General features: G+C 53.9%; 1 protein-coding gene across 1 annotated transcript in view; it reads left to right on the top strand.

Moving 5' to 3' along the window:
* Positions 1-323: 323 nt before the first annotated feature.
* Positions 324-16250, top strand: part of LOC116954072 (uncharacterized) — a 280326-nt gene continuing 264399 nt past the window's right edge. Inside the window, exon 1 of the mRNA XM_032974490.2 lies at positions 324-3325. Within this exon, the coding sequence (XP_032830381.2) occupies positions 2948-3325 (378 nt within the window). The 5' untranslated portion in view covers positions 324-2947. The remainder of the gene's footprint in view (positions 3326-16250) is intronic.

Raw genomic sequence — 16250 nt, 5'->3', positions numbered from 1 at the left:
GATCTAGGGAGGGTCATCGGGGGCCTTCCACGGATATCCCCCTACCTCTCCCTTTGGCTTTTCTTCCTTGAGAAGGGAGCGGTGGCGTCGGGAAGAGGGGGTGGAGGTGGTGGTGGTTGGGGTGGAGGTGGTGGTGGGTGGGGTGGAGGTGGTGGTGGGTGGGGTGGAGGTGGTGGTGGGTGGGATGTTGGGGTAGGGGGTGATGCAGGAGGAGGAGGGGGGTGCGTGGAGCACACGGGGTCCCTTTAAACGCTAAAGACAAACTTCACCGCCCCTCCCCCCCCCCCCCTACTTCACCGCCCCTCCCCCCGTCCTCAGCTATCCGCTGCTTCTGCTTCAGCTTCGCTTCATTCAGCACTCGACACGCGGACAGCAGCGGCGGCGGCAGCGGCGGCGGCGGCAGCAACAGTCGCAGCAGCAACAGTCACGGGCAGTCGCAACAGTCGCAGCAGCAACAATCACGGGCAGTCGCAGTAGCAACAGTCGCAGCAAGCAACAGTCGCAGCAGCAACAGTCACGGGCAGTCGCAGAAGCAACAGTGGCAACAGCAGCAACAGTCGCAGCAGCAGCAGTGGCAACAGCAGCAAGAGGGCATCGTTAGGAGGCGGCTGTCCGCTGCTCGCTGTTCGTAGCGAGGGGTCGTGAATCCGCGCCGCTTTCGTTGGGCGAGCGGCGATGACTTCACGCACGCGCGGCCGTGCGCGTGCGTGTCTCCTACAGGTGTAGAGGGTAGGGGGGGTTGGTTGGTTGGTTGGTGCTGGTGCGCGCGTGTGCGATCCTGCGTTGACGGTAGCTTCAGGTGCGCGTGATTTGCTCATCGCGATACTCGAGCGCCTGGAAATTAGTTCGTTGAAGGCTTCTTTAAAAAACAAAACAAAAATTGACATTTTTTTTCATTTGATCGTATTTTATTTTTGTTTTTTGCGGTTGTGATATCCGCGAAGAAAGAGGGTGCGATCGGTCGGTGTGGATTCGAAATTCGCTCGTTCGTTCGAGCGTCAATCATTGGCACGAACAGCGGTCGATTCCTCCCGAGGCGAATGCTGTAGCCGATAGCCAAAAAGCAAGGACGCCCTGCATCGCAGAATTTGTTCATCGTGAGAGATATCCGTGCAACAACAACGCCACCACCACCACCACCACATTCGATTTATGAAGTTAGTTTTTCACGAGCGAACCACACCCACACGTGCACCGCGCAGATATTCATTCGATTCATCACACACACACACATCTATCACGCACACACACATATATATCACACACACACATCTATTACGCACAGACACACATATCATACACACACACATCTATTACGCACAGACACACATATATCACACACGCAACAGAAACACACATGTATCACACATGCGACACATGTGAAGAGTAATTGTTTTTTTATATATATAAAATTACACGTGTGCATAACTTGCACGATTACAATCATGTACACACGCACAACGCACCTGTGTATTGTTACATAGGAGGGCGCATTCCGCTGTGTACATACACACGCGCGCATTGCTACGCGTGCGACAGCACAGAGCGTGTACTTAGCAGGGTACACGGAAGGTAGTCGCGTTGCCACAGTTTCAGAGTACACACACACGTAGAGACACACACTCACACACGTAGACACACGTAGAGACAACGGCACACACGCACTCACACGCGTAGAGACACGCACACACTCACACACACGTAGAGACACACAATCACACACGCGTAGAGACACACACACACTCACACACACAGTACAGACACACTCACACACGTAGAGACACAATTACACATTCACGCACAGACACTGCATTCTGCAGTAATAGTAACGCACGTACGATTTGTACGTATATACATCACGGTGCTTAAAGGAGCGTGTTGGACTCAGAGCACACACCACGTGTGTGTGTGTGAAGTGTACATTATACACACACACCACGTGTGTGTGTGAAGTGTACATTATACACACACACAAACACACCACGTGTGTGTGTGAAGTGTACATTATATACACAAACACACACCACGTGTGTGTGTGAAGTGTACATTATACACACACACAAACACACCACGTGTGTGTGTGTGTGAAGTGTACATTATACACACACACACAAACACACACCACGTGTGTGTGTGAAGTGTGCATTATACACACACACAAACACACACCACGTGTGTGTGTGAAGTGTGCAGTATATACACACACACACACACCACGTGTGTGAAGTGTGCAGTATACACACACACACAAACACACACACGTGTGTGTGAAGTGTGCAGTATACACACACACACAAACACACACCACGTGTGTGTGAAGTGTGCAGTATACACACACACACAAACACGCGCCACGTGTGTGTGTGTGAGGTGTACATTATACACACACACAAGTACGCACCACGTGTATGTGAAGTGTGCATTATACACACACACACACCACGTGTGTGTGAAGTGTGCATTATACACACACACGCGCGCTGCATAGGTGTGTAATATACTATAGCTTACACACATTGCACGGATATACACACACATACTAGCAAACACACACACACGCTAGCATCGGTACACACTACACTCATACAATACACAGGTACACACTGCACACACACACACTACACAGGTACACACACACACACGCTACACAAGTCCACACACACACGCGCTACACAGGTACACACACACACACACACGTGCTACACAGGTACACACACACGCGCGCTACACAGATACATACACACACACACGCGCGCTACACAGGTACACGCTACACAGGTACACACTGCACAGCTACACACTGCACACAGGCGCAGCCTAACACACCGACGAAGGTGATCTCAAACCGTTGGCAAATCAACAAGAACAACAAGAACAACAACAACAACAACTTCATCATCAACAACAACAACATCGTCCTCGTCGTCGCCGGCGGCGGCGGCAAGCGATGGCGTTCCCGCAACTCGGCTTCCAATATCTGGCGAGCTCCTCGCCAGCGATGAGCGTCGCCGACTCGACGGGAGGACTCCACCAGCCTCGCATCGCCACGCACGCGTCCCCAGCCGCAGCTGCCGCAGCTGCCGCTGCTGCTGCTGCTTGTGCTGCTGCTGCTGGTGGTGCTGGAGGTGGTGGAGGTGGTGGAGGTGCTGGTGGTGGTGCTGGCGGTGCTTCCAGCGGGAGCTCCATCAGCCACGTGGCCGCTGCCACCGCAGCATCCCTCCTGGGTCTCTACTCCTCCTCCTCCTCCACGTACGGCAGCCTCGGCTACGCGGCGGCGTTCCTCCCCTACCCGGCAGCTGACATCGCCGCGGTGTACGCGCAGCTGGTGAGTGGTGGCCTCGGGGTGGCCTCGGTGTGGCCTCGGGGTGGTCTCGGAGTGGCCCTCGGGGTGGCCTCGGGGTGGTCTCGGGGTGACCCTCGGGGTGGCCCTCGGGCTGGTCTCGGGGTGGCCTCGGGGTGGCCTCGGGGTGGCCCTCGGGGTGGTCTCGGGGTGGCCTCGGGGTGGCCCTCGGGGTGGTCTCGGTGTGGCCTCGGGGTGGCCTCGGGGTGGCCCTCGGGGTGGCCTCGGGGTGGTCTCGGGGTGGCCCTCGGTGTGGCCTCGGGGTGGCCCTCGGGGTGGTCTCGGTGTGGCCTCGGGGTGGCCTCGGGGTGGCCTCGGGGTGGTCTCGGTGTGGCCTCGGGGTGGCCTCGGGGTGGCCTCGGGGTGGCCTCGGAGTGGCCTCGGGGTGGCCTCGGAGTGGCCTCGGGGTGGCCCTCGGGGTGGCCTCGGGGTGGTCTCGGGGTGGCCCTCGGTGTGGCCTCGGGGTGGCCCTCGGGGTGGTCTCGGTGTGGCCTCGGGGTGGCCTCGGGGTGGCCTCGGGGTGGTCTCGGTGTGGCCTCGGGGTGGCCTCGGGGTGGCCTCGGGGTGGTCTCGGTGTGGCCTCGGGGTGGCCCTCGGGGTGGCCTCGGGGTGGCCTCGGAGTGGCCTCGGGGTGGCCTCGGAGTGGCCTCGGGGTGGCCTCGGGGTGGCCTCGGGGTGGCCTCGGGGTGGCCCTCGGGGTGGTCTCGGTGTGGCCTCGGTAGTGCCGCTAGCGAGCGGAGTGTCCCGCGCCAAGCTCCCCCACCCCCCCCCCCCCCAATCGCTCCTCTGGCCCCCCTCGCTCCCATCCGATATTGTCCACGGCCGCTCTGGATGTTGGTGAGCGCTAGACCGTGGGCTCCGCGGTTCCTACGAGATGTTAACTACCTCGCCCGGTATACAGGAGGTCGTGGGTTCGATCCCGACCCTGACGATGCCTGCTGCTGTATATTTGGAGTCTGCGTGTCTCTCTCTCATCATCATCACGGTGGCTATGAGATGTTAACTACCTCGCCCGGTATACAGGAGGTCGTGGGTTCGATCCCGACTCTGACGATGCCTGCTGCTGCTGCTGTATATTTGGGGTTTGCGTGTCTCTCTCTCATCATCATCATCACGGTGGCTAGGAGATGTTAACTACCTCGCCTGGTATACAGGAGGTCGTGGGTTCGATCCCGACCCTGACGATGCCTGCTGCTGTATATTTGGAGTCTGCGTGTCTCTCTCTCATTATCATCATCACGGTGGCTAGGAGATGTTAACTACCTCGCCCGGTATACAGGAGGTCGTGTGTTCGATGCTGACCCTTACGATGCCTGCTGCTGCTGTATATTTGGAGTCTGCGGTGTCTCTCTCTCCCCGTGGTCGCGTGGATTGTTCTCCGGGTCCCTCCGATTTTTCCATTCCACATTTAGCATCAGCATCGCTCGTTTCGAGTGCTTGCCTGCTGCTGTGGATGTCCACACGACGAGCCACTTCGATGAGCTCTCGTTTGTGGCCAGGTCGCCTCTGAATAAGAGCTACACGTACATATATATGACTTCAGTGGGTCTTGCCTGGTAACATTAACGTAACAAAAAAACTAATTTATAGTTATAATTTATACTCGGTGGCTGAGCGCATGGCCAAAGGGTCCAAGTAAAAACGTCAGGCGGCCAGCAACAGGCAGCACGATAAGAGCGTGTAATAGATACAAGTACGTAGTAGACACGCGTAATGGTTTTGAGTGCGTTAAGGAGTGTTTGTTGAATGAATGAGCGAGGCTGTTTGTGATAAGAGCTCGAGGTGGGGAGGGGAGGGAATTCCAAAGTTGAGCAGGGGAAGAAGTGGAAAGAGAAGTGTGGTGAGCTGCGGCGTGGTGAGTGTGTGGGTGAGTGTGGGTGAGGGTGAGTGTGGGTGAGTGTGTGGGTGAGTGTGTGAGTGAGTGTGTGTGCGGGTGAGTGTGTGTGAGTGAGTGTGTGGGTGAGTGTGTGGGTGAGTGTGTGGGTGAGTGTGTGAGTGAGTGTGTGTGTGTGGGTGAGTGTGTGTGCGGGTGAGTGTGTAGGTGAGTGTGTGTGTGGGTGAGTGTGTGTGGGTGAGTGTGTGTGTGGGTGAGTGTGGGTGAGTGTCTGTGTAGGTGAGTGTGTGTGGGTGCTTGTGTATGTGGGTGAGTGTGTGTGTGGGTGAGTGTGTGAGTGGGTGAGTGTGTGGGTGAGTGTGTGTGCGGGTGAGTGTGTAGGTGAGTGTGTGTGTGGGTGAGTGTGTGTGTGGGTGAGTGTGTGTGTGGGTGAGTGTGGGTGAGTGGGTGAGTGTGTGGGTGAGTGTGTGTGGGGGTGAGTGTGTGTGTGGGTGAGTGTGTCAGTGGGTGAGTGTGAGTGTGTGGGTGAGTGTGTGTGGGGGTGAGTGTGTGTGTGAGTGTGTGAGTGAGTGTGTGTGTGGGTGAGTGTGTGTGTGTGTGTGGGTGAGTGTGTGTGCGGGTGAGTGTGTAGGTGAGTGTGTGTGTGGGTGAGTGTGTGGGTGAGTGTGTGTGTGGGTGAGTGTGTGTGTGGGTGAGTGTAAGTGTGGGTGAGTGTCTGTGTAGGTGAGTGTGTGTGGGTGATTGTGTATGTGGGTGATTGTGTATGTGGGTGAGTGTGTGTGTGGGTGAGTGTGTGAGTGGGTGAGTGTGTGGGTGAGTGTGTGTGGGGGTGAGTGTGTGTGTGGGTGAGTGTGTGAGTGGGTGAGTGTGTGGGTGAGTGTGTGTGGGGGTGAGTGTGTGTGTGGGTGACTGTGTGAGCTTGGTGCCAGCGGTCAGCGCGCTGCGCTACGAACCCGGCGACCCAGCTCACGGCCAACGCCGGTGACGATTATCTATATCGGTCCTGGGCCTCCCCTAGGTCGATTCGGCCTTTAATGAGTAGCTGGTGCGGTAGGTAAAAACATCGCCACTGGGGAGACAAAGGCGGTCGGACGTGGTTGTTTGTTAAGGCTATCCGGGGGATATTTTGTCTTGTTGTGGTCTGTCGTATGGTCAGGGAGTGAATGAGTGGGTGAGTCAGTGGGTGAGTGGGTGCGTGAGTGGGTGAGTCGGTGGGTGAGTGAGTGAGTGGGTGAGTAAGTGGATGAGTGAGTGGATGAGTGGGTAAGTGAGTGGGTGAGTGGGTGGGTGGGTGAGTGAGTGGGTGGATGAGCGAGTGGGTGGATGAGCGAGTGGGTGAGTGGATGAGTGGGTAAGTGAGTGGATGTGTGGGTGTGTGAGTGGGTAAGTGAGTGAGTGATTGAGTGAGTGGGTGAGTGGGTGGGTGAGCGGGTGAGTGGGTGGGTGAGTGAGTGAGTGGGTGGATGAGCGAGTGGGTGAGTGGGTGAGTGGGTAAGTGGGTGGATGGGTAAGTGAGTGGACGTGAGGGTGTGTGAGTGGGTAAGTGAGTGAGTGATTGAGTGGGTGGGTGAGCGGGTGAGTGGGTGGGTGAGTGAGTGAGTGGATGAGCGAGTGGGTGAGTGGATGAGTGGGTAAGTGAGTGGGTAAGTGAGTGGATGTGTGGGTGTGTGAGTGGGTAAGTGAGTGTGTGAGTGGGTGGGTGAGCGGGTGAGTGGGTAGATGAGCGAGTGGGTGAGTGGATGAGCGAGTGTGTGAGTGGATGAGCGGGTGTGTGAGTGGACGTGCGGGTGTGTGAGTGGGTGGGATAGTGAGTGAGTGTGTGAGTGGGTGAGTGAGTGTGTGAGTGGGTGGGTGATCGTGGCATGCAGTGTGGCGGTTGAACTCGGTGTTGGATGACACTCTCAATGGCCCCTGACGCGCGTGGAGGAGTCTTTGAGTGACGTTCACGGAAGCTCGCATCTGGATTGCACTCCGACCTCCAAGAGTCGAACTTAAACAACACTGTGTGGTGACGATGGTGACGATGGTAGAGACCAGACACTGTGTGGTGACGATGGTAGAGATCAGACACTGTGTGGTGACGATGGTAGAGACCAGACACTGTGTGGTGACGATGGTGACGATGGTAGAGACCAGACACTGTGTGGTGACGATGGTAGAGACCAGACACTGTGTGGTGACGATGGTAGAGATCAGACACTGTGTGGTGACGATGGTAGAGACCAGACACTGTGTGATGACGATAGTGACGATGGTAGAGACCAGACACTGTGTGGTGACGATGGTGACGATGGTAGAGACCAGACAGTGCCTGGTGACGATGGTGACGATGGTAGAGACCAGACAGTGCCTGGTGACGATGGTGACGATGGTAGAGACCAGACACTGTGTGGTGACGATGGTAGAGACCAGACAGTGCCAGGTGACGATGGTGACGACGGTTATCGCAATGCCGAGTGTCTGAACACCCCGATAAGGGGTGGGTGGGTATCTTCTCGGCCACGTGGAGTGGGCCATGTCGCCCTATGGGTGACATGGCCCACTCCACGGCCACGTGGAGTGGGCCATGTCGCCCTACGGGTGACATGGCCCACTCCACGGCCACGTGGAGTGGGCCATGTCGCCCTATGGGTGACATGGCCCACTCCACGGCCACGTGGAGTGGGCCATGTCGCCCTACGGGTGACCACCAGTTCACCGTCGGCCGCTACCTGCGGTGTGACCGCTCGGCTCACGCGATTCGCGCTGTCGCCTGTTCGGGCTCATCAACTTTGCCCGGCTGGTGCCGCGGATCGTCGGCACCGCCCGAGGATTCGCTCGCGTCTGCGCGTCGCGCGACTGCCTGCCAAGGTCTCCCCGTGGGGGGCTCCCTGCCAAGGTCTCGTCGTGGGGGGCTCCCTGCCAAGGTCTCGTCGTGGGGGGCTCCCTGCCAAGGTCTCCCCGTGGGGGGCTCCCTGCCAAGGTCTCGCCGTGGGGGGCTCCCTGCCAAGGTCTCGCCGTGGGGGGCTCCCTGCCAAGGTCTCGTCGTGGGGGGCTCCCTGCTCGTCATCGGCGATGCTTGGGATTTCTACGTGGCACACTGAGCGGTCAATACGTGTACTGTGCGTGTGTGTGTGTATAAGTGTGTATAAGTGTGTGTATATGTGTGTGTGTATATATAAGTGTGTGTGTGTATATATGTGTGTGTGTATATATGTGTGTGTGTGTATATATAAGTGTGTGTATATATGTGTGTGTGTGTATATATAAGTGTGTGTATATATAAGTGTGTGTATAAGTGTGTGTATGTGTATATATAAGTGTGTGTGTATATAAGTGTGTGTGTATAAGTGTGTGTGTGTATATAAGTGCGTGTATATATAAGTGCATGTGTATATGTGTGTGTGTATAAGTGTGTGTATAAGTGTGTGTATATATGTGTGTGTGTATAAGTGTGTGTCTATATATGTGTGTGTGTATATAAGTGTGTGTGTGTATATAAGTGTGTGTGTATATAAGTGCGTGTATATATGTGTGTGTATATGTGTGTGTGTGTAAGTGTGTGTGTATAAGTGTGTGTGTATAAGTGTGTGTGTATATGTGTGTGTGTATATGTGTGTGTGTCTATATGTGGGTGTGTATAAGTGCGTGTGTGTGTTTACGTACCTAAGGTGGGGAGCGGTGGTGTAGTGGTTAGCGCTACGCTGCGCTATGAACCTGGCGACCCGAGTTCTGATTCCCGCTCACGGCCAACACCGGTGACGATTATCTGAACCGGTCCTGGGCCTCCCCGTAGGTCGACTCAGCCGCAAATGAGTAGCTGGTGCAGTGTGTAAACATTGCCACTAGGGAGACAAAGGCGGTCGGGCGTGGTGCTGGCCACCCACCCCATCGTGTGCCGTGCCGGCCTTCATAGGTGCTCGCTAAGAGCACTTGCCCCTACAGTCTGTTGCAGGCTACACGGGGGATCTTTGTCTTTGTATGTATGTCGCCCCGTGACACCTGCTGGGTCTGCCCCGTGACCTCCTGCCAGCGAGCGTTCGACACTTCACGTGGCCTGAGGGTGCACCTAGCCTGGCACAAGCGCCGTGGTGACGTCACCGCACCTTCGTGGTGAATGGCGGTTGTTGTTGTCTTTATGTAACGTGGAACTTCTTTCGCACCGTACGTAGCCCACCGTGCTAAATCGGAGGTGCGAGGCGAAGGACAACAAACTAAGCACACACACACGCACACACACACACACACGCACACACACACGCACACACCACACACACACACACGCACACACCACACACGCACACACGCACACACACACACACGCACACACCACACACACACACGCACACACCACACACGCACACACGCACACACCACACACGCACACACGCACACACACACACGCACACACACACGCACACACACGCTCACACACCACACACACACACACACACACGCACACACGCACACCACACACACACACACGCACACACGCACACCACACACACACACACACGCACACACCACACACACACACACGCACACACACACACGCACACACACACACGCACACACACACGCACACCACACACACACGCACGACAAACTCTATTCTAAAGCAGTGAGTTCGTCAGTGTAGGTGACGATTTATTTATTTATTTTTAAAGCGCGCAGCTCCCAGAGAATTCCTGACATCGGAAGGGAAGAGCGTTCCAGACGGCCGCAGAAGCGCATCTGAAAGCACCGCGCGACGACGACGATGACGATGACGACGATGATGACAACGACGATGACGACGATGACGACGATGATGACGACGATGATGATGATGACGATGACGATGATGACGACAATGATGACGACGACGATGATGATGATGACGACGATGATGACGACGACGATGATGACGATGAAGATGACGCCGACGACGATGACGACGATGACGACGACGGCGACGACGACAATGTAGATGACGATGACGATGACGACGACGACAATGATGACGATGACGACGACGATGACGACGACGATGACGATGACGACGATGACGACGATGACGACAACGATGACGACGACAATGTAGATGACGATGACGACGACGGTGACGACGGTGACCTCCGCACCGTCGCCGTCGTCCTCGTCATTGTCCGCTGGCCCTCAGCCACAAGTCGCCACCGAGACGGTGGCCGTAGCGAGTGAGCGAGCGAGCGAGCGAGCTGGTTGACGCCCCTGGACGACATTGTACAGTCGTTGGTGATGGCCAACCTGGTGGCTTCACCCTTGGCTTGGACACTGCACGAGGAGTTCTCCAGCCCCCCCCGGCCCCCCCCCCCCCAACACGACTGCTTCTCTACGTGAACCACTTTCACGGACACCGGCGTGGCCACACGAGACCCACCAACCTCACGCGTCAACAACCCTCGCCACAATCCGTGCGACCCCGTCCTCCGCCAGTATCACGATGGTGAATAATTATACACGAGACGTTAAGGTACTCAAGCAACCACATGGGCTGATACATCACAAGGCATGAGATGTTAGCTACCTCGCCTGGTACGCAGGAGGTCGTGGGTTCGATCACGACCCTGACGATGCCTGCTGCTGTATATTTGGAGTTTGCGTTGTCTCTCTCATCATCATCATCACGGTGGCTATGAGATGTTAACTACCTCGCCTGGTATACAGGAGGTCGTGGGTTCGATCCCGACCATGACGCCTGCTGCTGTATATTTGTAGTCTGCGTGTCTTTCTCATAATCATCATCACGGTGGCTAGGAGATGTTAACTGCCTCGCCTGGTGTACAGGAGGTCGTGGGTTCGATCCCGACCCTCACGATGCCTGCTGCAGCTGCTGCTGTATATTTGAGTTTGCGTGTCTCTCTCTCTCCCCGTGGTCACGTCGATTTGTGTTTTTCCGGGTCCTCCCGTGTTTCCCCCTCCACATTAAGAAACAACATCACGCGTTCAGAGTATTTGGCTGCTATACATGCCCGCGTGATAACGATGACGACGATGACGATGATGTTGTTGTTAAGCCACTAAGTTGAGCTATCGTTGGTGATGGCCAGCTCGCTTCTGAAGTCAAGAGCTAATACGGCTCAGTGGGCCTCGCCGGGCCAAGCAAAACAATAATAGCAGCATAATCTTAGCTCTTTCGGTAAAGTCACGTGGAAGGGAAACAATACAATAATAAAAAATATATAAACAATATATATTTTATTACTTTATTGTTTCCCTTCAACGTGACTTTACCGAAAGAGCGAAGAATATGAATTACAGCAGTCACGAAAGCTTTAAATCAACAATAGTTGCGTCAAATAGTTGATATTTGTTCTAGATTTGAAGCTTTCGTGACTGCAAGGATCCATACTCTTTGGTTCTATTGGGTAAAGTCACGTAGGTGAAAAAATTAAATAACAAAAAATCACGACGTTTTCACTCCAGCGCTGTCCTCCAGACAGTCTCGTCCCTTCACCTGATGAAGGCCGCTTGTGTTGTGGCCGAAAAAAGTCGTGATTTTTGTTATTATTTTTTTTTACCGACGTGACTTTACCAAATAGAACCAAAGAGTATATTTGTTCGCATGTTTTTTTGCCACGAGCACGTGACGTGGTTAATGCAGACTTGAATCCGTGTAATATCGGTGTCTGATTGGTGTCGGCACATCGTGTGCCGGATGAAGGTCTTGCGCGGCCTGTAGCACGTGATGTTATTGAGGGGGCCCTAAACAGGATTAAAAAAAAAACACGTAAATTTTAAACACACGCAAATGTTACACTTGCACAGTAAAGTAATTGTCATTTTTTTTCATTTGCTATACAGCCAGATAACACGACAAATCGTTAACCTTGAACACCCAGTCGTACGTCAAGGTTGAAGGCGTTATAGTACTGTAGTGATGGAGCAAGTGCAGAATCACTGAACCGGAATTGATCGCTTGAAAGCGTTTAGCGCGGGGCCCTTGAAAGTACGGGATCCGTAACTACTACATATGTAGCTACTACATGTGTAGCTACTACATATGTGTAACTACTACATGTGTAACTACTACATATATGTAGCAGCTACTACATATATGTAGTAGTAGCTACTACATATAAGTAGTAGTAGCTACTACTACATATAAGTAGTAGTAGCTACTACTACATATGTAGTAGTAGCTACTACACATGTGTAACTACTGCATGTGTAGTAGTAGCTACTACCCATGTGTAACTACTACACATATGTAGTAGCTACTACATATGTGTAGTAGTAGCTACTACACACAAGTAGTAGCTACACATGCAGTAGCTACCACATGTGTAACTACTACACGTGTAGCTACTACACATAAGTAGTAGCTACTACACGCGTAGTAGCTACTACACATGTGTAGCAGCTACCGCAAGTGTAGTAGCTACTACACGTGTAGCAGCTACTACACGTGTAGCAGCTACTACACGTGTAGCAGCTACTACACGTGTAGCTTGGATCGTCCGGCACTGTGCCCATCTTAACACCTCCCCGTATCATTGTCTAGAAATCGTTTGTATCGCGCAGCTGAGAGTTACACAGATGAAGCCGCCAACCGTGCAGACTGGCAATCACCGCTGGCTTTAAATTAAAAACAACAACAAAACACAATCATACATTGTGGTGACGCAACAAAACTCGTCACCCTTCGTACTAATCACTCACTCACCCAGGCACTCACTCACCCAGTCACTCGCTCAGCCAGTCACTCACTCAACCAGTCACTCACTCACCCAGTCACTCACTCAACCAGTCACTCACTCAGCCAGTAACTCACTCAGCTAGTCACTCACCTAGTCACTCACTCAGCCAGTCACTCACTCAACCAGTCACTCACTCACCCAGTCACTCACCCAGTCACTCACTCAGCCAGTCACTCACTCAACCAGTCACTCACTCACCCGGTCACTCACCCATTCACAAAGTCACTCACTCACCCATTCAACCAGTCACTCACTCAGCCAATTACTCACTCAACCAGTCACTCACTCACCCAGTCACTCACTCACCCAGTTACCCACTCACCCAGTCACTCACCCAGTCACTCACTGACCCAGTCACTCACTCACCCAGTCACTTACTCACCCAGACACTCATCCAGTCTCTCACTCAACCAAGCACTCACCCAGTCTCTCACTCAACCAGTTACTCACTCACACAGTTACTCACTCACCCAGTCACTCACTCACCCAGCCACTCACCAAGTCACCCAGTCACCCACTCACGCAGTCACTCACTCACCCAGTCGCCCACTCGCCCAGTTACTCACTCACCCAGTCACTCACTCACCCATTCACTCACTCGTCCAGTCGCTCACTCGCCCAGTCACTGACTCGCTCAGTCACTCACTCACCCAGTCACTCACTCACCCAGTCACTCAATCATACAGTCACTCACCCAGTCACTCACTCAACCAGTCACTCACCCAGTCTCTCACTCACAAAGTCACTCACTCATACAGTCACTCAACCAGTCGCTCACTCATCCAGTCTCTCACTCACCCAGTCACTCACCCAGTCTCTCACTCAACCAGTCACTCACTCAACCAGTCACTCACTCACCTAGTTACCTACTCAACCAGTCACTCATTCACCCAGTCACTCACTCACTCAGTCACTCACTCACCCAGTCACTCACCCAGTCTGTCACTCAGTGACAGACTGGGTGAGTGACTGGGTCACTCACTCACCCAGGCACCCACTCACCCAGTAACTCACTCACCCAGTCTCTCACTCACCAAGTCACTCACCCAGTCTCTCGCTCACCCAGTCACTCACTCACCCAGTCACACACTCATACAGTCACTCACCCAGTCACTCACTCAACCAGTCACTCACCCAGTCTCTCACTCACAAAGTCACTCACTCATACAGTCACTCACCCAGTCGCTCACTCACCCAGTCACTCACTCATCCAGTCTCTCACTCACCCAGTCACTCACCCAGTCTCTCACTCAACCAGTCACTCACTCACCCAGTCACTCACTCACCCAGTCACTCATTCACCCAGTCACTCACTCACTCAGTCACTCACTCACCCAGTCACTCACCCAGTCTGTCACTCAGTTACTCACCAAGTCACTTACTCACCAAGTCTCTCACTCAAACAGTCTCTCACTCACCCAGTCACTCACTCACCCAGGCACCCACTCACCCAGTCACTCACTCACCCAGTCTCTCACTCACCAAGTCACTCACCCAGTCTCTCACTCACCCAGTCACTCACTCACCCAGTTAACGAGTCATCCAGTCACTCACTCACCCAGTCTCTCACTCATCCAGTCACTCACTCACCCAGTCTCTCACTCACCCCGTCACTCACTCACCCAGTCACTCACTCACCCAGTCTCTCACTCACCCAGTCACTCACTCACCCAGTTACCCACTCACCCACTCACTCACCTAGTCACTCACTCACCCAGTCTCTCACTCACACAGTCAGTCACTCACCCAGTCACTTACTCACCCAGCCACTCACTCACCCAGTCTATCACTCACCCAGTCACTCACCCAGTATCTCACTCAACCAGTCACTCATTCACACAGTTACTCACTCACCCAGTCACATACTCACCCAGTTACCTACTCAGCCAATCACTCATTCACCCAGTCACTCACTCAGTCACTCACTCACCCAGTCTCTCACTCACTCAGTTACTCACCACGTCACTTACTCACTAAGTCTCTCACTCAACCAGTCTCTCACTCACCTAGTCACTCACTCACTCAGTCTCTCACTCACCAAGTCACTCACCTAGTCGCTCACTCACCCAGTTACTCACCCATTCACACAGTCACTCACTCACCCATTCAACCAGTCACTCACTCAGCCAATTACTCACTCAACCAGTCACTCACTCACCCAGTCACTCACTCACTCACTCACCCAGTCACTCACTCACCCAGTCGCCCACTCACCCATTCGCTCACTCGCCAAGTCGCCCACTCACCCAGTCACTCACTCACCCAGTCACTCAATCGCCCAGTCACTCACTCACCCAGTCACTCACTCACCCAGTTACCCACTCACCCAGTCACTCACCCAGTCACTCACTCACACAGTCAGTCACTCACCCAGTCATTTTCTCACCCAGTCACTCACTCACCCAGTCTCTCACTCACCCAGTCACTCACCCAGTCTCTCACTCACCCAGTCACTCACTCACCCAGTCACTCACTCACCCAGTTACCCACTCACCTAGTCACTTACCCAGTCACTCACTCACACAGTCAGTCACTCACCCAGTCATTTACTAACCCAGTCACTCACTCACCCAGTCTCTCACTCAACCAGTCACTCACCCAGTCTCTCACTCACCCAGTCTCTCGCTCACCCAATCACTCACTCACCCAGTTACCTACTCACCCAGTCACTTATTCACCCAGTCACTCACTCAGTCACTCACTCACCCAGTCACTCAGCCAGTCTCTCACTCACTCAGTTACTCACAAAGTCACTTACTCAACCAGTCTCTCACTCACCCAGTCACTCACTCACCCAGCCTCTCACTCATCCAGTTAACCACTCATTCAGTCACTCACTGATTCAGTCACTCACTCACCCAGTCACTCACCCAGTCTCTCACCCAGTCACTCACTCACCCAGTCTCTCACTCAGAAACTCTCTCACCCAGTCACTCACTCACCCAGTCACTCACTCATACAGTCACTCACTCACCCAGTCACTCACTCACCCAGTCACATACTCACCCAGTCTCTCACTGACTCATCACTCACTCACCCCGTCTCTCACTCACCCAGTCACTCACTCACTCAGATACCTACTCACCCAGTCACTCATTCACCCAGTCACTCACTCAGTCACTCACTCACCCAGTCACTTACCCATTCTCTCACTCACTCAGTTACTCACCAAGTCACTTACTCACCAAGTCTCTCACTTACCCAGTCACTCACTCACCAAGTTAACGACTCATCCACTCACTCACTCATTCAGTCACTCACCCAGTCTCTCACTCACCCCGTCACTCATTCATGCAGTCACTCACTCACCCAGTTACTCACTCACCCAGTCACTCACCTAGTCACTCACTCACCCAGTCACTCACTCACCCAGTCACTC

Source organism: Petromyzon marinus, chromosome 54 (assembly GCF_048934315.1).
Source record: "Petromyzon marinus isolate PM22_M1 ecotype Great Lakes invasive population chromosome 54, UKy_Petmar_22M1.pri1.0, whole genome shotgun sequence".
In the NCBI taxonomy this organism is placed as follows: Eukaryota; Metazoa; Chordata; class Hyperoartia; order Petromyzontiformes; family Petromyzontidae; genus Petromyzon; species Petromyzon marinus.
This window is presented reverse-complemented; position numbering and strand designations above follow the sequence as displayed.